This window comes from Pan troglodytes, chromosome 12 (assembly GCF_028858775.2).
Source record: "Pan troglodytes isolate AG18354 chromosome 12, NHGRI_mPanTro3-v2.0_pri, whole genome shotgun sequence".
Lineage (NCBI taxonomy): Eukaryota > Metazoa > Chordata > Mammalia > Primates > Hominidae > Pan > Pan troglodytes.
Window position 1 is genome coordinate 71,709,067 of NC_072410.2, and position 22,591 is coordinate 71,731,657.

The window sequence follows — 22,591 nt, forward strand, 5'->3', positions numbered from 1 at the left end:
TAGTATGTAATGGTTAGCAGAAAACACTGAAGTAATTCCCAAAAAAAGAAACCTGCATTTGTACCATCAGTGTAAATGACACTCATCTGTTAATTTACATGCATTCCTATGCATTAATTACAGATTTTAGCACACACAGTGCTAGTTGAGTCTGCATCCTTCAAGCACAGGGTTAATTATTGCTGCTAGAGGCTTTAATCAAGTCCTTCTTATAGAAAACAAACAAATGATTAGCCTTTGCAGTACAGGCATAAACAGGAATTTGACTCATGAATTTCCTAATTATACTGCACCATTTTGGAAATCAATTGGCATTCAGATTCTTGCTGTTACTCAGTATACAATTTCCTTTTGCCAGATAGAATTATAGGATAAGAAAATTGTTGGTAAATATGTTAAGATTTAAAAGTTTGGTTTCATTTAAGTTATTTTTATCCTGTTTTCTTATACAAAATGAATAAATGGAAGTAGGAAAGTATTTGGGTGTCTATTATTCATTAGCTACGTGTTACATAATGTATGTGATTTTTACTAATTTGTCCTTAAAATAATCCTATGAAGTAGATTCTATTATCTCCATTTTAAAGATAGGGTAACTGAGGCTCACAATGTGGAAAGACCTTCCCAGTGTCACATTAGAGAGTAGTTTGTGTTGGAGACCCCGAGTTTCCTGCTTAGCTGTGAATTTCTTCACCAGGAGAGTTATACCCATTCTTTATAATTTGTGTAACCAGTGCCTAAAATGGATCAGCCCTTGTCAACTTTTTTTCCAAGATTTGCTTTTATTTTTGCACAACAATTGGCAAACTAAATACATAGTCCTGCTTTTATAGTACCAGATTATACTGCTTACTGTTTTAGCCAAGTGAAAAAACAATTCTAAAATAAGATCTACAAGTTCCTTTTTAATTCTGTCTAAACAAAAACAACCAAGCCCTGCATATTTTGAGTGCTGAAGCCAATTTTGATTTTATCAGAGATGCAAGATGGTTTTTCGTTTCTCCATTCCAATTCCTTCCATCATTTGTGAGAAATCGTATGCCAGGGTCTTCCAAAAATAATATTTGCTTCTTAAGTAAATGTTGTAAGGAGTTGCTTAGGATGAGGAAATACAAGTATAGTAAATTATTTTCTCTCTCTACTGTTTTCTAACATGTCTGACTGTCTCTGCAACATATATTATTTTCAGAAAAAAGTTATTTCACGTTACATTTTTCTTTACCTTTGTGTGGAAGACTGATCTGGGCTAGGTGATCATGAGCCTTCTTTTATTTTTACCAGAGCTACACAGAAGTCCTCACAAACAGGAATTCTTATTGGGATGATTGCTTCTCATCAAGATGTACAAGGCCTGTGGGATATTTCCCAGGGCACAGTTCTAGATGTGAACAGTTACATATAGAGAATTAGTCTTGCTTAGGGTGATAATTCATTCCTAAGTTTCATAGAACATTTCCATCATTATAGAAGGTGCTATTAGATAGCACTGGTCTAAAAAGAGAAATAGAAATGTTCTTAGAAAGTATGTCTTATTGCCAGTGACACTTATTAGCAGCTTAACCACTCTGGACCATAGCTTTCTCATCTATAAAATGAAAATATGATTATATTAGGTTGGTGCAAAAGTAATTGCAGTTTTTGCCAGTAAAAGTAATTGCAAAAACCACCATTACTTTTGTACTAGCCTAACATGTGAAGTCCACGTATTAGTTTATTTTTACACTGCTGTAAGGAGCTGCTTGAGACTTGGTAATTTATAAAGAAAAGAGGTTTAATTGACTTACAGTTCCTCATGGCTGGGAGGCCTCAGGAGACTTTCAATCATGGCAGAAGGTGCAGGGGAATTAGGGCATGCCTTACATGATGGCAGAAGAGAGAGAGAGAGAGAGCACAAAGGAGAAGAGCCACATACTTATCAAACAACCAGATCTCCTAAGAATTCTATCGCCAGAAGAGCAAGGGGGATGTCTGCTCCATGATTCAGTCACCACCCACAGGCCACTCCCCTAACTCCAACACATGGGGATTACAATTTGTGATAAGGTTTGGGTGGGACACAGAGCCAAACCATGTTATTCCATCCCTGGTGCCTACCAAATCTCATGTCTCTTTCACATTTCAAAACCAATCATGCCTTCCCAACAGTCCCCCAAGACCTTAACTCATTTCAGCATTAACTCAAAAGTCCAAGTCCAAAGTCTCATCTGAGACAAGGCAAGTTTCTTCCTCCTGTGAGCCTGTAAAATCAAAAACATGTTAGTTACTTTCAAGATACAATGGAAGTTTAGGCATTGGGTAAATGTTCCCTTTCCAAATGGGAGGAATTGGCCCAAACAAAGGGGCTACAGGCCCCATGAAAATCTAAAACCAAACAGGGCAGTTATTAAATCTTAAAGCTCCAAAATAATCTCCCCTGGCTTCATGTCTCATATCCAAGACATGCAGATGCAAGAGTGGGGCTCCCAAGGCCTCCATGGCTCTGTAGGGTATGGATCCTGTGGCTGCTTTCACAGGCTGGTGTTAAGTGCCTGCAGCCTTTCCAGGTTCATGGTGCAAGCTGTCGGTGGATCTACCATTCTGGGGTCTGGAGGACAGTAGCTGCCTTCTCACAACTCCACTAGGCAACTCCTCAGTGGCAACTCTTTGTGGGGGCTCCAACCCCATATTTCCTGTCTGCATTGCCCTAGTAGAGGTTCTCCATGTGGGCTCCGTTCGCACAGTAGATTTCTGCCTGGACATCCAGGTGTTTCCATACATCCTCTGAAATCTCTAGGCAGTGGCTCCAAAGCTCAACTCTTGTCTTCTATGCACCTGCAGGCCCAACACCATGTGGAAGCTGCCAAGGCTTGGGGCTTGCATCCTGTGAAGCCATGGCCTGTGCTGTGCCTTCTCCCCTTTTAGCCATGACTGGAACTGGAGTGACTGGGATGCAGGGTGCCATATCTCAAGGCTGTACAGAGCAGCTGGGCCATGTGACTAGCCCATGCAACCATTTTTTCCCTCCCAGGCCTCAAGGCCTCTGATGGGAGGGGCTACCCAAAGATATACTGAATGTCCTGGAGATATTTTCCTTATTGTCTTGGCTATTAACATTTGAATTCTCTTTAGTTATGAAAATTTCTGCAGCTAGCTTTAATTTCTCCCCAGAAAATGAGTTTTTGTCTTCTACCACATTGTCCAGTTGCAAATTTTCAAAACTTTTATGCTCTGTTTCCCTTTTAAACATAAGTTCCAATATCAGGTAATCTCTTTGTGAACGCACGTGACTGTACACTTTCAGAAAAAGCCAGGTCACATATTGAATGCTTTGTTGCTTAGAAATTTCTTCTGTCAGACATGTTAAGTCATCTCTTTTAAATTCAAAGTTCCACAGATCTCTAGGGCAGGAGAAAAATGCCACCAGTCTCCTTTGCTAAAGCATAGCAAGAGTGACCTTTACTCCAGTTCCCAAGAGGTTCTTCATCTTCATCTGAGACCACCTCAGCCTGGACTTCATTGTTAATATCACTATCAGTATTTTGGTGAGGACCATTCAACAAGACTCTAGGATGTTCCAAACTTTCCCATATCTTCCTGTCTTCTTCTGAGCCCTCCAAACTATTCCAATTTCTGCCCATTACCCAGTTCCAAAGTTGCTTCTACATTTTCGGGTACCTTTATAGCAGTACCCCACTCCTGGTACCAATTTTCTGTATTAGTCTGTTTCACACTGCTATAAAGAACTACCTGAGACTGGGTAATTCATAAAGAGTTTAAATTGACTCAGAGTTCTGCATGGCTGAGGAGGTCTCAAGAAACTTAAAATCATAGTGGAAAGTGAAGGGAAAGCAAGGCACATCTTGCATGATGGCAGAAGAGAGAGAGAGCAGGAAGGGGAAGAGCCATACACTTATCCAACAACCAGATCCCATAAGAATTCTATCATGAGAACAGCAAGGGGGAAGTTTGCACCCGTGATTCAATCACCTCCCATCAGGCCAATCTCCCAACACGTTAGGATTACAATTATAGATGAGATTTGGGTGGAGAAACAGAGCCAAACCATAGCAATACATCTCTATCTCAGGCCGGCAAAACTTGTTTGTTGATTTTCTTTTTTGTAATTTGCAAATTCTGATATACATAGTTTCAGATGCCCTTTTGGGGACAGGGGTTATTGGTTAATTGGCTACTTTTGATTATTTTTCCCCTTGTATTTTAATACAGGAGTCTATTAGCAAAACAAAACAAAACCAAACCTTAGAATTCCAGTTTCTCATCTAAAATTAATGTGAAAAACAAAAAACAAAAACTTCAGCCAAGTTGTACTTACTATCCTTAGGTGAGGAGTATGCAACTTTCATCTTGTTTGTTATCTGAAGTCTGCTTCTTAAGTAGTTTAGTTATTGACACTATTTCTTTTGAAGTTGTATTCAAACTTGTGACCCAGAGAGTACAAGGTTATGTTGTGTCATACAGTGTGGCCTTTGGTTTTCTTTTCTTTTCTTTCTTTTTTTTTTTTTTGAGATGGAGTCTTGCTCTGTCACCAGGTTGGAGTACAGTGGCACGATATTGGTTCACTGCAACCTCCACCTCCCGGGTTCAAGCAATTCTCCTGCCTAAGCCTCCCATGTAGCTGGGACTGCAGGCATGCACCACCATGCCCAGCTAATTTTTGTATTTTTGGTAGAGATGGGGTTTCACCATGTTGGCCAGGATGGTCTCGATCTCTTAACTTCATGATCCTCCGCCTTGGCCTCCCAAAGTGCTGGGATTACAGATGTGAGCCACTACGCCTGCCCTGGTTTTCTTATCTTTTAAATAAGATAATATTAAATCTCTTAAACTGCACTCTAAGTTCATGGATTGAAAACCTTAAGTTTAGCCACAATTTCGGGAGCCATAAATAGAATTAAATAATAAATAGGAAATAATTCTATTTCGTAGGTCTTTTCTATTTAAAGTCAGGACTAGTATTATAATCCCTTCATAAGAAAGTCAATTAAAAATTTAATTGCTGGCTTTATAATTCTAAATGCAATGGGTGGTTCTTAAAAATTTAATTGACAGCTATATAATTCTAAATGCAGTGGGTGGTTCTGTTGTTTCTGCATGTCTCAGTTAACTACTATATGGATGAATTTTCTAAGTGTACATCCCCACTGGAATCAGAACATGTATGTCATGTTTACCAGATTAGTATCCCTGAAAACAGTATTTAAAATTGTATGTTTCTGTTGTGCATAATTGATGTGGTTATTTTGAATTGTTTTAATTAGAGGGAGCTTTATTTTAGTTTAGTATTTACATGTTAGGTACCATGGTGACTAGTTTAAGTGAAACCTAAAATTAATTATTTGGACCAAAATCCTGAGAATGCCATCTTAAATACCTTGCTTATTCTTGAAGTTTATCAAGGCAAATTGTTAGAGAAAAGAAAAGTTGCTTGAGATCATCCTAAAATGTCAGCAATCTAATTGTGTTCAATATTTGCATCCTATCCAATAAAAATAGGTTTAAGTTTGACATATTTTATTATAAATAATAAATCATAAATCTATTAAAATTCTGAAAAATAAAGTTGATTTTTAGATTGTAAACAAAATTATTTAATTTACTAAAAATGTTTTCATTGTTAACTTACTAAATATATCATGAAACAATAGTTTGTATTCAGGAAACAATGCTAGTTTTCCAAAAAATATGATTTCTAAATGAAGCTTTGTAAGTCATTATTTTAATGGGGCTACCTACATTTAATTTTTTTTTTTTTTTGAGATGGAGTCTCGCTCTGTTGCCCAGGCTAGAGTGCAGTGGTGTGATCTCAGCTCACTGCAAGCTCTGCCTCCCAGGTTCATGCCATTCTCCTGCCTCAGCCTCCCAGGTAGCTGGGACTACAGGTGTCCACCACCACTCCCAGCTAATTTTTAGTATTTTTAGTAGAGACAGGGTTTCACCACGTTAACCAGGATGGTCTCGATCTCCTGACCTCGTGATCCTCCTGCCTTGGCCTCCCAAAGTGCAGGGATTACAGGCATGAGCCACCGCGCTCGGCCCCTACATTTAATTTTTTAAAAATCTACAATTATTTACTTCCTATAAATATACTGCTAAGCCTGTAGGGTACCTGTGACTAATTAAAAGTTTGCTAAACCTCCCTAATACAGAGGAATGAACATAGAATTTGGAGTCAGGCCTGATTTTACCATTTGGTCATTCATTCTTCATTTAATTCCTCATGTTTATTGACTGTTTGCTATATGTCAGGCATTTTGCTAAAAATGAAATTTTGAGTTTCTTGAGACATCCTCAGCCATGCAGAACTGCGAGTCAATTTAAACTCTTTATGAATTACCCAGTCTTAGGTAGTTCTTTATAGCAGTGTGAAACAGACTAATACAGAAAATTGATATCAGGAGTGGGGCACTGCTATAAAGATACCCAAAAATGTGGAAGAAACTTTGGAACTGGGTAACGGGCAGAAATTGGAATAGTTTGGAGGGCTCAGAAGAAGACAGGAAGATATGGGAAAGTTTGGAACTTCCTAGAGTCTTGTTGAATGGTTCTGACAAAAATACTGATAGTGATATTGACAATGAAGTCAGGTGTGGCATAACAGCGTTTTAGTCAACAATGTACTCCATATATGATGATGGTTCCACAAGATTGTAATGGACCTGAAAAATGCCTAGTGACATAATAGCCATCGAGCACACATACCTTAATTTTCATTTTTTATAAATTTAGTGTAGCTTAAATGTACCATGTTTATAAAGTTTACAATAGTGTATAGTAATGTTCTAGGCTTTCACATTTACTCACTATCTACTGTCTGACTTGCCCAGAGTAACTTTCAGTCCTGCAAGCTCCATTCATGTTAAGTGCCCTGCACAGGTGTACCATTAAAAAAAATATCATATTTTTACTGTACCTTTCCTATGTTTAAATGCACAAATACCTACCTTGTATGACAGTTCTCTACAGCATTTAGTACAGTAACATGCTACATGGGTTGATAGCCTAGAAGCAATAAGCTATACCAGATAGCCTAGGTGTGTAGTAGGCCATACCATCCAGGTTTGTTCAAGTACACCCTATTATGCTTGCACAAGGATGAGATCACCTAACAATGCATTTCTTGAAACGTATCCCCATTCCTGAGGCATGCATGACTTTATTAGCACCCAATTGGATCTTTAATAGTTAATTTTCTCTCAACTAATCATGGCCATGTCTTTATAATAATTGAATGAGATTACACAAGTGGAAATAATTTTTGAGTTTAAGAGACAGTTGTATTCTGCATCATCATCATTGTCATCATCTTCATCATCATCATCATCTACTTCATAAACAACAATCGATGGAGAAAGTTTGGAAATGCCTAACTAATAAATCTCGGACTGCCTGAAATTTGGATGGCAACTAATACTAAACTCCTTCAGTTTATTTTGCCCCAAATGACATGTCCAGTTGATAGAGTTCCTTACATCTGGTGTGAGAATACAACTTAAGAAAGCTCACTGCGGCAAGTAAATCTTGCCAACTAACAGAAACATACTCATTCCCATACTACTGATAGTTTCATAGAAGCCAGGCAGGAAATTGAGGTAGGAAACTAATTATTCTTTATAACACATATTTATTAAGCAAATTCTACATGTACATACTGTGCTAGAAGCTGAACAAAATAAGGGGAATGGAAAAGGCATTGCTCTTAAGCAGCCTGTGATTTGTATAAGGAAGCATTAATTATAATAATATAATGGCTAACATCATTAAATACGTATTAGCCATAAATAAGATGCTTTATAATCTGGCATTATTGAATAAGGGGTCTTACATTCTTCTGCTGTGTGCCAGGCTCTGTGGAGCAAGTTAAATATTTAGCATTGAGAAACATTTTTAAATATTAGAAAAAGTTTATTAGATTTATCTGATTTGTGATAACAGACCCTAGAAGTCTCGTAACGACAGGCACCTTGCTCTCTCCAATTTCTTCTTCAAGATGAATAGATAAAACATTGAAGTATTGGTAAGAAATGCCTAGATTCTCCAATGATTCGTAGTTTCTTAGTGTATTTTTTCTTCCTGACAATTTATTCATTTTTTAAAAATTATCACACTACCCACATTTTCATACATGTTTACAAACTTTCAAGTGATTGATTTAATTCTCATAGTCTATTATTAGGCCTATTTAAAGTTATCAAGTCTATTTTCTCAATCTCAGTCCAGAATAGTTTTCATATTGCTCTGAGCCATATTAATTAAAAAAACGATGACACTTTCTATTCAGTATTTCAGAAAGCAGTGACTTTTCTACTCTCTTTCCACTGTGCTTTCCCCATGTGTTAAGTATTATTTTTAATATTACCCATTTTGAGCATAGTTTACTTTAGATAGCTACAAGATATACATTGTCTAAGCTACTAGGTACTGCCACAAGCTACATTTACTAGCAGCTATGAGCCATTTCACATACTTACTGTACATGTTGCACAACTAGTTTTTTTCTTAGTTATTGCAATACTGTCAGAAATGTATTAAGGTTTTCTGTCATTTATTATTTTATGTAAAAGTGTGTTTTCTCTAGTAGTACAAGATATAAGATAGTACTGAGTCAGGATGCTGATTCTGGCTTTCCAACACATATTTTCTTCATTATAAATATTAATAAGCATCTCATTATGTTGTGTAATCTCTTTCAAGTTGTTCTAATACCAGGGTTGGGCTAAAATGTCAGATGACCAGTCGGCCGGTTAGCTCAGTTGGTTAGAGCGTGGTGCTGATAAAATGTCAGATGACCTCAGTATCTTTTGGAAATCATCTTTCCTTCTCAATACTTAGTTTATTTTCCAAACAACAGCTCATATGCTTGGGACATATGGATTAAATGTTAGATTAAATGTTATTCATTAGGAAATTGAGGTATAAATGCATTGCCTTATTTCATTCACTATGTATCAATGGAGATTTGATGCCACTAATCTATCATAAAAAGGTCAGTTTTCTATAATCATTAAAGATATTTAATCTTTGGAGCAGGCCAGCATTCTTTAAACACTGAAAATAGACTTGGCAAATACTTTAAATACTAAAATAGACTTGGCAAAGTCTATTATAAATTTTTATTATACATCTTACTCATTCTTGACATGAAACTTTTTATTTCATCATTTCATCCCATAGATAATTTTGCCACTTTTTTTTTTTCTTTTGCTTTTCTACCATTCCATATTCGGGTTACTTTTTTGTTTTTGAGACAGTCTTGCCCTGTTACCTAGGCTGGAGTGCAGTGGTGTGATCTCTGCTCACTGCAACCTCCGCCTCCCAGGTTCAAGTGATTATCCGGCCTCAGCCTCCTGAGTAGCTGGAATTACAGGTGCCTGCCACCATGCCTGGCTAATTTTTGTATTTTTAAGAGACATGCAATTTCACCAGACTGGTCTTGGAACTGCTGACCTCAAGTGATCCGCCTGCCTTGGCCTCCCGAAGTGCTGAGATTATAATAGGCCTGAGCCACTGCGCCCAGCCTGAGGATTATTTTTCTATTCTCCCTACTCAGTTTTTATTTGCCTTCTCATTGGTTCATTTATTTCTATGTAGTAGTTCCTTAATAGGATCTTGGACTTTTCTAGAATTAACTAGAGGTGTGAACTGCTCCATTTATCCAATTGCCTTCTCTCTGCTGTATTTAAGTCTTAGAGAAATGTTGACTATTTTATTTGCTCATTTGGTTTATTTTTCTATGGTGTAATATTCAAAAAGAGGCCCATGTTATAGGAAGGAAAGTCTTTGACCTATAAGAGAATACATTATATAAGATAGTAGGATGAAAGGCGCTTTTTAAATTAATGTTAAAACTACTCTGTTAAAAGCTTATTAAACTCTTATGTTGAAAAATGGTCATAGACTTAAAGACAGTAATGATAAATGATCTAATTGGGCATACTGCGAGAATGAGGGGCTTAAGAGTAAGACGATATTAGATTACTAGTTTAGTTTACTTAAAAATCAAAATAGGTTCAGCGTTTTCTCATCTATGAGGTCTAAAGGAAAAGACTTATGATGAAAAGAGTAATAATTGTCCGGAGTTTGAATTATTCAAACACATTTTTAAGTGAATACAATAAAATTTTTATCAGGTTTATTTCCTAATTGTTGTTATTATTTTAAGGTTAAGTGGAAATGTTACAAAGTTCTCCATATTGCACAAATGTAATAACCCTGCTCTAAATAGATGTTTGCTTTTAAAACCATCATGCATTTTAATTATTTCCTTTTTTGAATAAAGAACAAATAATATGTACATTATATGAATAGCTTGATATTAAAAGATATTGTCAGAGAAGCTGTAGTTAATACCGCTCAATAGAACTTATTGTGATGACTGAAAGCTTCACAGTTTGTGCTGTCCATCCTGGTAGCCAGTGGCTACATGTGGCTATTGAGCATGTGGAACATGGCTAAGGAACTGAAATTTTAATTTTACTTAGAAATATGCCATATGTCTCTGTGGTTACATATTCAATCATGCAGTTAGAAAACACTCTGTTTTTCTAATACGTACAAACAAAATTGAAATAACAGATACAAAGAGGAAAAGAGAAGTTTATAATTTATTTAATGCCTATTATTAGTAAGGTAAAATGTTTATAGGAAAAGTGGTCATGTAGTAGTTGTGTTATTATTGATGATCTTATCAAATTATTTATTATAAATGTTTTTCTTCTATTCACGTTAACTTTTGTAGAAAAAATATTTTTATTGAGAAAAATATCACAGTTTGGATTTGTTTATGAAATGAAATACCAGTTGGGTGTGTATATGTATACACATATGTGTTAGAGAGATACACACATGCTGGTACTGATGTTTAGGGAGGAGCTTTTGAAGTAATGGTATCATTGTATTGCCACACATTTTAAAGCAACATATAATGAGGTGTGGCTTGATGAGATTATTTTTAAAATTAAATTTTCTTGAAATTGTTTTGGTAGAAATGCAGACTTGCTGGTAGTCATAGAAAGCAGTTTAAACAAATTTGAAGAAGTAATTAAGTACACCGTCTTCTTATTATACATTTTTAAAAAGTAAAGTGAACTGCTCTGAATTATGGAATTAATATTTTAAGAAGCTATATTAGGGTTACAAAAGGAAATTTCTCTTTCTGTTTAGCATGTTTTCTTAAGTAGTGAATGCCCATGTCAGGAAAACATTAAAAAGGAATCATTAGGGTACCTAGAAATTTGTATTTGTGTTGATTTGATTTTATGGATCAGTAAATCAACAGATATAAAATGGATTAATCAATATCATGGCTCTCTCTTCCACATGACCAATATTCATATGGGCTTAGTTTAGTCACTAGACATTAACTCAAATAACTACATATATAATATCTTCAAAAGTATAGAATTGGTTGTACCTATGAACAAACTATTTTCATATAACTCTGTAACACAAAACACTTTTTTTCCAAAAGAGAATTGCAGTTTGTATAGTATTTAGTTTTTCTTCCTGCAAAAGAATTATAATTTGCTGCTCAGTTCCCAGGAGATTTACTACACAGCGAGTATGTAAGGGGAATGAAAGTAATATTTTTTACCAAATTTGCATTTTATAACTCGAATGAAAGAGCAAATATATTTTATGTGGCAAATTCATAATATATTGTCTCACCTACCAAAATATTTGGCTTTGAACAAAAGTGTCATTTTGTTTCAGATATTTTAAAAGGAAGGCACAATTTATGTGATGGGAATGAAATGAGTGCTTTTCTTTAAATTTTAAAGACAGCAAGAAATTTATGGAATAATTCTTTCTTTGATTTCTAGTGGTTAGAATGCCCATGGGTAAACACATTTATGAACCTGGACCTAATTTTGCTCTTAAAGTAGGACAAAAGATTTTCTAAATGTGTGTGTGTTTTTTTTGTTTTGTTTTGTTTTTTCTTGAGGAAGCAATTTATTGTAACAATCTAGAGAAGAGGACTGGGAGCCTTTTTTTTCTTTAATAAAGGAAATTAAGCAGTATTAAAGTTTCTTAGACTTTATAGTATCAACAAATAAATGCAATTAAGAAAATAGTATTTTTCTCTGAGGTTTTTCTGCCTTCTTGCAGCAGGATCTATGAAATCATTCAGTCTTCTCACAGTCTTCTTACTCATTTATTCTATTGCTGTTAAGAAAAAAAAGTGATACCAGTAGTTATATTTTGTGTGTGTGTTTTTCTAGCACATTATTTTTTAAAATTTTTCAATAGATTTTTGGGAACAGGTTGTGTTTGGTTGCATGGATAAGTTCTTTAGTGGCGATTTCTGAGACGTTGGTGCACCCATCACCCGAGCAGTGTACACTGTACCTAATGTGTATCTTGTATCCCTTACTCCTCTCCTGCCCTGTCCCCTGAGTCCCCAGAGTCTATTATGTTTGCCTTTGTGTCCTCATAGCTTAGTTCCCACTTGTAAGTGGGAACATATGATATTAACATTGATGTCAATGGCCTAAATGCTCCACTTAAAAGATACAGAATGGCAAAATGGGTAACAATCTACCAACCAAGTATTTGCTGTCTTCAAGAGATTGACCTAATACATAGGGACTCACATAAACTTAACGTAAAGAGGTGGAAAAAGATATTCCATGTAAATGGAAACCAAAAGTGAGCAGGAAGGAAGGATGATTCTCCTTCCTGAGCCTCCTGAGTAGCTGGGATTACAGGCATGTGCCACCCTGCCCAGCCAATTTTTGTATTTGTAGTAGAGATGGGGTTTTACCATGTTAGCCAGGCTAGTCTCGAACTCCTGACACCAAGTGATCCACTTTCCTCAGCCTCCCAAAGTACTGGGATTACAGGTGTGAACCACCGTGCTCAGCCTGATTATAAGTAATATTTTTTGGCCAGGCACCTGGCCAACATGGTGAAATCCTGTCTCTACTAAAAAAATGCAAAAATTAGCAGAGCATGGTGGTGGGTGCCTGTAATCCCAGCTACTTGGGAGGCTGAGGCAGGAGAATTGCTTGAACCCAGGAGACAGAGGTTGCAGTGAGCCAACACGGTGACACTGCCCTCCAGTCTTGGCAACAGAGTGAGATTCCATCTCCAGAAAAAAAAAAGTAATATTTTAATCAATCCCGAGAGCCTCCTGGAAAATTTCAATGTATGATCTAATTTATTTAGCTAAGAATGGCCTATTCCTTTTAAAATAATTTTCAGTGATTTTCATAAAACTTTGAAATTAATTTAGTCATAAACTGACACATGTAAATACAGTGAATTTTTAACACCATATAAAATGAAAAACTAAGAGCTCTGAAGAAATGAAAAATCAAATCCTTTTAATATGCTGTGCATTTTTCCTTCCAAGGAATAGCTTCCTTCCAAGCTGTTTGTTACATATGTGAGGGTCCTATTGAAGTGAAGATAACAATATAAAATATTTTTATTTTGATATAAAATTTCATTTTTTCTTTGATATAAAAAGAATGTATAATTGTCAGGTCAGTCATATCATATAAATAATTTTATTTTCTGTACACTGCATGTAAATGTAATTTTTAAGCATCAAACTTAAGACTCCTTTTTACAATGTGGTTTAGTCATATTTTTAATTTCATCACAAAGTATTTTTGCCTTTTCTTAGATAAATTAAATAGATTTGTTTTGGACATGTCTAAGAACCCAGGTATAGAATAATAAAGTTAAGAGTATTTTAATATTTAGTTGAAAAACATCTGTAGTAAGATGAAAAAAATGGTGAAAAAAATGTATATACCAGTAGACATTTGACAGCTCTTTCAGATGAAGACCATTAGTCTTATTAGTGGGAGTTCACCTACTTTTCATCTTAATGATAGCAAACCTAGAACACATTGCAGAATATTCTCTGATGGTAATACACAGGCCAAAGGATGTCTCCTGTCCATCTGTTCACAAAGAAGTCAAAACCACATAACCACTAGAAGGGTTGGTAAGTTGGGAAAGTAGGTAGGGTGTATTTAAGTTCACTCTCTTAACCTCAGTCCAAGAGCTTTCTTGCTCTGTATCCTAAAATATGATGACGTCAAACTCTTAGAAAGGAAAGCACTGCTTACCTGAGCCACCTTTCTTAGGAGAGTTGTTTAACAGTGATTAAGCTTGGTTGGGAGGGTATGTGATAAGCACTCTGCTCAGTGTTGTCTGTCAATTCCGTATCAGGAAGCATTCATTTCTCAGCAATAAAAAAGAAAAATAGGCGGTGTGAGCACACATACTGTAGACTGTGCTTGTCACCATGTTTACAGTCACTGTTAAATTCAGTGTTCCTTCCTAAGTCCAACTATTGAAATGAATGTTGAAATGTTAACTCTCAAGATTTAGACTTGGGGAAGAACTGAGATTATCAAAGCAAAACAAATTTGAAAATCCTTGTAGTAGTTCCTCATGAAAATTTGAAATTGAATTCATTATAGCTTATGTGAGTCATTTGATTTATATTATAATATGTTGACTAACAGTTATTAAATTTCATCAGGTTCATGAAATAGCTTAATCACTATAAATCGCAATAACTTTAGGCTTTCTTGCTTTCCTTCCTCCTTCCCCTTTTCTCTTTTTCTCTTCTTTCTTTTAATTGTCATTAACAAGATAGAACATTTTGAATTAAATACCACAAATGTCTTTGTAACAAAATATTTTGGGGGGAAATTGTTTTAAGTGTTTCTAGTGTGATGCCAGGAACATCTGTGTTGCTGCATCCGGTTTAGAGATACTTTTTTTATTCCTGAGAAGTGAAGAAGGAGAAAAACTGGCTGTTGTAGTTGACTCCATATATTTCCTAGGACGAGTACTCCAAGCAGGCTGGGTGGGAGTGTCCTGCAATATTATTTAGCTGGGATTGAAAAAGGAGGTGATGTCCTCTGTTAAAAAGCATGTTTGAAATTAGCCCAATTCCTGTCCAGGACCATTTCTTTCCTTCCCTAAGTCTCCATAATGGACCTTTATGCTTCATTTTCTCTTTGAACATCCTCTTGGTTCTGGCCCGCATTTCTATTCCTTCAGCTGACTGCTGCTTTAATCCACAGTCTCAATGGTTTCCTCCATTTCCCAGTGCTTGAAGCATTCCCAGACTATTGAGGTTTTTTAAAGGCTTTCACTGCTAATACCAAAAGAAAAAACAAAGCTCCATCCTGTGCCACCAAGGGAACTAAGCTCTGCTGTACTGGCATTTGATCTCCAAAATGAGGAGTACAGGCTTGAGAAGTAATGTGATGGGCTAGAGAGACGTGGATAGAAGTTAGCACACTCCCTGTATGGAGGAAGGAAATAGAATCTTATTCTTCATCTGTCTTTCCACTGCCGGTTACCACCACCAGTTTTGCTGTAATATGCCATACCTTGGAGTGCTTGTATCTGGGACAGAAGCTACTCGCAGTAGTGGCAGTTTTGATGGAGGAGAGAGGGAATCAAGGAAAATGAGGGGAGCCAGTCACAGGCATCTAGCAGAGAAGGAAGGAAACCAAAAATTAAAGAAGTAAAGGAATGCCCAAGTGATATCAGGAAGCTTCTTTTGGTCATTTTTTAATGTAAGTTGTAGTACTAAATGGACCACTGTCTGTACATTTAGAGAAAGACTTACATATTGCCAAACTTTAGCACTGATTATACAGAAAGGAGATTTTTGTGATATTTTATTCCAAATTTTAATTTTTTACTGGTCATGATTTTCTTTATATTGAAACAAGCATATTTGTTTTTGTATTCATTTGTTTTCCTAGAACCATATACTTAAGAGTATGTGCAAAGAACACTGGAATGATAAACTAAAGTTACTGTCCTTGCATTCTTATAAGCTGGGGGCCGAAGATAAAAATTTTGTGGAGATGCTCTTTTACAGTGATTTTAAAACAGGCTGTTGCTTGCCTTCTTGTCAGCACACAGCCACTATTCATAGCATGATTGATATTCTGGTGCCTAATTCCCATCTTTGTGAGAGAAGCCCATCCTATCTGAAAGAAAAATAAAATGTAAAGTATCTTTTTCACAGCTCTATATTCATTATTTTTCCAATCAAAAGAAAGCAAGAGTGTGATCTTTATAGGTGGCATGGTCATCGTAGTAAAGTTGATGATTAAGAGACGCACTTCATTTACTCAGCAAGGATTAGGTCAGCAGAATTAAGAAGCCAGGGTTTTCTGCAAACCAAGAGATTTTCCCTAACTTGACAGTGTCCACAGGTAAGGCCGGATGGACTGCTTTCTACCTTACACTAAACCAAAATTTGCTGCTTTACCTGTACACCGTGGCATGCCAAAATTCAGCACCTGTCTTTGTTGCTGCTCAAAAGCAAAGTAGCATTTGTGTGTATAAGAATTTACAAAGATAAAGAAAAAAATGTTATGAGGAGATAAACTATTCTTTTTTGACTCGACATTTATTATTTAGTACAGAAATAAAATGGAAAGGAAAGAGAAGGGAAAAAAATACCTGGAGAATGGTTGTAAATGCTGGAGCTACCACCAGTTATAATCACGTCCAAATTGTGAAATAATGTAGGGATTTTCTTTAGGTTAACAAGTTTTAAATTATGTAAAGTTAGCAAATGGATACCAGAATAGAATAGAATGGAAGAGGAAAGAGGATTTTTATTCTGAGATTGAATCTGAAAATATATGGAAACTCAAGGAAAGTCTGTTCCAAGCCAGTTGTCTTCATCATCATCACCATCTTTTTTTTAAAACAGTGGTTAATATATCACCCATTTATTCTAGTACTTTGATTTTTTTTTTCTAAATCTAAATTTTCTGAGACAGACCACTTTTCTGGATTTAGTCGAGTCAGAATTTGTTTACACATTAAACATGACTTGGATCGTATAAAGGAATTCCCATTATTAAGCTTGTGCTCATTATGAATAAGAATTCAGAAAAAAATGCTAGATGGTAGAGTAGGATCCATGGCAAAACCTAGGCTTGTACCTATGGTCATGAAAGGAGAACTTGCTGTCAGGACTGAATCAGTGACCTTGAACTCCTTTTATAATGCCCTACTTAGTGCATTCCTAAAGTTGGTGTCAGGCCTGGGCCTGTTTCATTTTGTTGGTTTGCTTTTCTTTCCTTTTTTTTTTATTGTAGTTTTAGGCCACACTTTACCAAAATTTCTACCGAAGCACTGCTCCTCACAACCATATTTGCCCGTCTTTACAGAAATTAAATAATGCTGTAGCAATTGACATACTGTCTTGGCACATGACTCTCCTCTAAATTCCCTGATTTTATTATTTTACAATACATATTAAATAATCTTGTTAAGTAAGCATCTTAAACAGAAGATACAATTTCAAAGTTAATATACAGGAAAAGTATATCTTAAACATTACAATAATTTATATCTTTGTATTATGTCCAATATAATGCAGTAAAACAAAACTTTAATATTTGTGTTTGTGTAACATCAAAGTCACCCGTGAAAAGTAACAAATTCAGCCTAATTCCTTATTTAATAAATTAGCAGTCCAAAAAACAAACAAAAACAAACTAGAAGTCAATATCACAGACCAAATATTTGAAACTTTTTTTTGTTGTTTCTTTAAAAATAAACTCTGGAAAACCACGTATTGTGTAAAGATGTTATTACCCACATTTAGCCACCAGCCATTTTCTATTACATGCTAACACCACATCAGTAGATGTGCCTGTGTTGATACTTCAATTTTCAGCTGAAATGTTTTAAACAAAATTGTTGATTTTTAATTCACTAGTAACTTTATCCAATTAAAAAGGTTTTAGGTGAAGCTAATCAAATGGTACATTCTTAGTTGTTTTTGCTTTCAAGTTTCTATACTTGCATGTTGCCATGTTTATAAACACCTCTGATCAGATGATGAGTTTATAAAGTACAATTAATTAAACAAAAAATAAGGATGAGACTAGAATGTCAACATGGGTAGAGTTTACTATTAGAACATTTTTGATAAGTACTGAAACCTTGCTCTTGCCCTAGTCCCCTAAGACAGCTTTCCCTTCCATTTCTTGCCGGGATTGCAGGCCCCAAGTCTCAAATAGAACTTGAATTTTCCACTAGGTACTAATAATACTTTAAACCTTATATATTTATATTGATTATCTTGGGAAATACAAATCTGCTTGGATATATATGTTTATACATATACACATAGGTACACACATGGAAATATGACTAACAAAATATATGAAAACATGTAGGTATTTTATAGATATATAGAAATATAAGGGAAATTGGGCTAAATATTTTCATTGTCTCAAACAAATTCATATTCACATCCTCAACAGAAGTACAAAGTTTTTAAATCACGACAAACCAATTTGCCTAATGGACAGTTCCCAGTGGACTTCTCTTCCAGTGATCACTTTTTCTAGCTAACATTTTTAAAAGTTAGCATTTTTATAAATTCCAATAAACTATTCTCATTTGCAATACAATATTAATATGCTATAAATTAACCAAATAAATTGCAGATTTTAGTTCCATATAGTTACGTTGTTTTTCTTTAAGGAAAGCAATTGAGGTATTAGAAATACTAAAAGGCAGTAATGGCATATGGATAATATATTTGGTAGAACTGGAATATCTTTAAGTGAAATTTCATAGCTCTTTCCAATAGACTTCTTAAAATCTAAGGCCAAATCAGTATGTGGAAATAGAACCTTTTAGAATTGTTAAAAAGAAAACAAAAAAGCTTTTAAGAATAATTGCCTTGAAAGACCACACCAGCAACATGTAATAACAGTAATGTTTGCTTTATACTGGGTAGTTGAAAGATTTTTTTAAAAACTCTTTGCACAGGGAATGGCAGTATTATGAAAGTTTGTCTCACTTCCTATCAATGCTGCCAATGGGAGGGAACCTGCTTCCCTGTGATTTTGTTTTCCCCCTTGAATGATAGTGATGGAGCACTTGCATGATGTGTTTGGTGCCTTGCATGAGGAAGACATGCAAAGGCAAGGTCCAGTCTGCATGCTGCTTAATGAATGTTTTTCCTTTTCTCTCCCTCCTTGTCATGTGCTTTCAGAAGACAACAATGTGGAAGGTGGGTGCTTTCTACCTTATTTTTCCAACTCTCATTTGTCCTTTATTTCTTAGTACTAATAGGGTACATCTTGAAGTTAGACGGTAAGTTGAACTTCTTTCTGAACATTTGTTGGTTTCTGGATTGTGTATCACTTTTCATACAGAACACATACATTCTCAACCCGGCCATCCCAAGTATATGAAACTTTTTCAAGCTTAACTCCAACCCTTGAAAGACCTCAGCATCCCATATGAAGCTTAGAATAGTTATTACAGTGTTCTGTATGAGAAAAATGATAACAATTCTGCTTTTTTTACTTTAAAAGACAAAATATTTCTTTGTAGTTTCATAAGACAGTGCATGATCCTTTTTCCATTTTTTATCAAAATGACTTATTCTATTCTGGCAAAATTTAGCATTATCTCATTTCAAGCCCATTGGTTTGTTTAAAATGATTGGATGTATAAAAAGAATGCAATAAAGTACTGAGTATAAGTAAGAGACATAAATTTAGATTAAAAAATAAGCCATTGGCCAGTGGACATGAAAGCATACAGCATTTCGATATGATTCCTGGTAAGTATATTTGTAATATTTTTTGCCTGCTAAATATTCAGTCTTTTATAAAAAATTATCTCTGTCAAGGAATTTTGAAGAAGTTATATAGCTTATATATTTTCCTGTAGAATCCAGCAAATTAAAACATATTTCCTTATTCTCATTTTTTAAGAACTTAAAGGCATTAGTCAGTGTGCTACAAACAAATCTTCAAAGTGTTAACATGCAAAAAGAACAAGGCATAACAAAAGAATGGTGAAAGGGAAGGTTTTATCAAATTATATATGTTCTATCAACTTATATATTCACAGCATTAACAGTTCTTACATAAAAATTTACTAATTTACTAATATTTGTATATGGGAAGACAGCATTTAGTATATTTTATTTTACTACCATATTTTGAAATATAGTCATTCTGTAAATGTACATTTCCATAGAATGAAGGATTTCTTAGAAAAAGACTCCCTATCCCAGGTTACAGATAAATAGCCATTAAGGTTACCAAGGCTTCATATATCTAAGAAAGAACACTTCATGATAATACAGAGTTGACCAGTAGCAGCGGTAAACATTATATTTGTCATTCGTACATGGATAATATTATAATTGCTTAGCTGCTGAACATTTCTGTTTTGTTATTTAAATAAAATAGATTAAAACTTTAAAAGAAATCATAAATTACTATTTTCTAAGTGTTGTATCCATATATGGCTTCTGTTTTTGTATACTATAATTTTAATTGCATGTGAGTATATACTTGATAAAAATGATATATTACCCTGCAGGCCTAATATCTTTTGAAATCAGTCTCATTTATATTGTGCATGTCAACTGAGTTTAAAAGTTATTTTTTAGAGGTATCTTTTCAAATTCTTTTGCATTTCCTTATCCATCCTGTGAAATGCTTTTCTTTTCTCTTAAAATCCTATTGCATCCCAAGAGGCTTTAAAATCAGCCTAATTAGCATGAATGCTTCTCTCTTTTCACACACACTCATCCCATGATAAGATTTTTAGAATATAGGCCCATAAACTATTGTAATAAAGTCTGCTCAATCATAATTTTAATATTTCTATCTATAATATGACCTTTACAGTATAGGTAGAAAGTCTAGCAGGAAGAATGTGAATTCTTTGGGGATTAGTGAATTTCCATCCTTATTGATGTAGCATCAAAACCGTTGGAAGTACCTAATATATTTTCTAAAAGGTAGATCTTCAAGACAATTTCCTCATTTAGTCCATAAAAACTTATAAAATGTTACTTGGAAATATCTGTAGTAGTTTTAAAAGTGAAATTAAATGAAAAAATATATAACCTGGACAAATAAGCCACTATTTATCAGCATATAAAACACTGTGAATTATCAATAGATCATAAGCTGTTGAATCTGCCTGTGTGAACTTTTTGTTAAAATCACTCAGAAAATACAGAGAGGCTACAGTTCAGAGGCATCACACTACTGTGTTTAATAACTTTCATGTTATATTGTGATTAGATGATTATTTGTAATTATATCTAGCCTACAGAGATGTTTGAATACCCCTAAAATTTTAAGAAAACAACACAGATAATTTAAATACTGATGAAACCAATGTGTAATGTTATATAGCTCAAATAAAGTTTCAAATATATCTGAAATAGCACTGGAAATTGAAAATACAAGTTTATTAAAACTGATACATGTGTATTTCTCTAACATTTTCCCATATTGTAGACATATACATGGATAGAGAAATAGCTTTATTTCTGAATTTAAAATAAAAAGCTAGGAATTATGCCTTTCAGTAAAAAGTAACTTCTTGAATAGCAAAAGAATTTTTGAAAGCATATTAGTAGTATTCTTTAGAAGAGAAGTGCTTTTCAGTTTGAAGTGAATTGTCAAGCAGGAAATAATAAATAAATTAAATAAAGGAATTTCAATGTCCTTTAAAGAATTCCTTGATGAAATTACATCTGTAATATGTATCTTTACACTAACTTAGAGTTCAGCATTTAAGAAATATTTAGGTGAAATCTCAAATAATTTTGTTCTCTGAGGAAAATTGCTTTAGTGTATTTGCAGCTGACCCATTGTTTCTTAAAAACCCTTTTTTGTAGTAAATTCTAGCTTTACAACTGCATGTCTAATGATCATTTTGTATTTGAACAAGCCTAGTCAGCCGCTACATGTGTCAGACAAGGAGACATTTCTGCATTATCATTTCAATGTGACTACAATTTTTTTTTCTTCGTTTAATTATAAAATGCTCATTTTTTGATGAGGGGAAAAAGATCAGACCCAGCCCATGTTTCATGTATTCCATTGGGTTTTAAAAAATGTAATTTCATCACTGAAGAATTACAAGCCCTGTGGTGGCAATATGCAAAACAGTCCCATTAAAGGGCACAGAGGGCAGATGTAATATTGAGGGCTTTGGTTGGATTTTAAGTCATGCTCTTGTGCTCTTGGTTGTTCCAACTGATGCATGGAAGAAATACACAGTGCAGCATATGCCAGTGTTTAAAACGCAGTTCTAGAACACTTTGCCCCAAAGCATTCCAACCAGGGGTTGAAAGAATGCTTTTTGATTTGCCTCTGTGATACAGACATGTCTCATAGGAAAAGAGATGTCTGTCACTGAACATTTTTGTCACCGTGACAACCCTGCCTTCCCATGCTCCCTTGTTTATTGCTGACTGTGCTCTTGTTTCCCTTCAAGGTCTGGCGCACCTGATGATGGGCGACCAAGGTATGGGCTCTGTTCCTTTTCCACTCTGCTTTCAGTGTTTTCTTGTTCTGTAGCTGCTTTCAAACCATCACTGCAAAGGATGGGCAAATGCTTGCAAATTATATGGCTGCAAATTAAATACATATCTTTTGTTCACATTTTTTCATGTGTTTTTCTTCCATTTCTTTGTTCATTTGATTTTGGTTTGTTCCTGTGGCTTTTATTTTCCTTCATTTCTTGCATTATAATATTTGCAAATAAATGAGACATAAGAAATTGTGATTGAAAATTTCTATATATTTATCAG

At 34.8% G+C, this 22,591-nt stretch overlaps 1 protein-coding gene across 30 annotated transcripts in view; it reads left to right on the forward strand.

The window, feature by feature from the left end:
* The window catches only part of NRXN1 (neurexin 1), a 1,116,221-nt gene that overhangs the window by 87,637 nt on the left and 1,005,993 nt on the right, over nt 1-22,591 (forward strand). For 18 of the 30 annotated variants that reach the window (XM_054678383.2, XM_054678404.1, XM_063789118.1 and 15 more), the window contains exons 3-4: nt 19,013-19,030; nt 22,276-22,305. The exons of 9 other annotated variants lie outside the window; for them this stretch is intronic. In XM_054678383.2, the coding sequence (XP_054534358.1) occupies nt 19,013-19,030; nt 22,276-22,305 (48 nt within the window). The remainder of the gene's footprint in view (nt 1-19,012; nt 19,031-22,275; nt 22,306-22,591) is intronic. 3 more of the 30 variants (XM_054678386.2, XM_024354141.3, XM_054678384.2) reach the window with 2 other exon arrangements.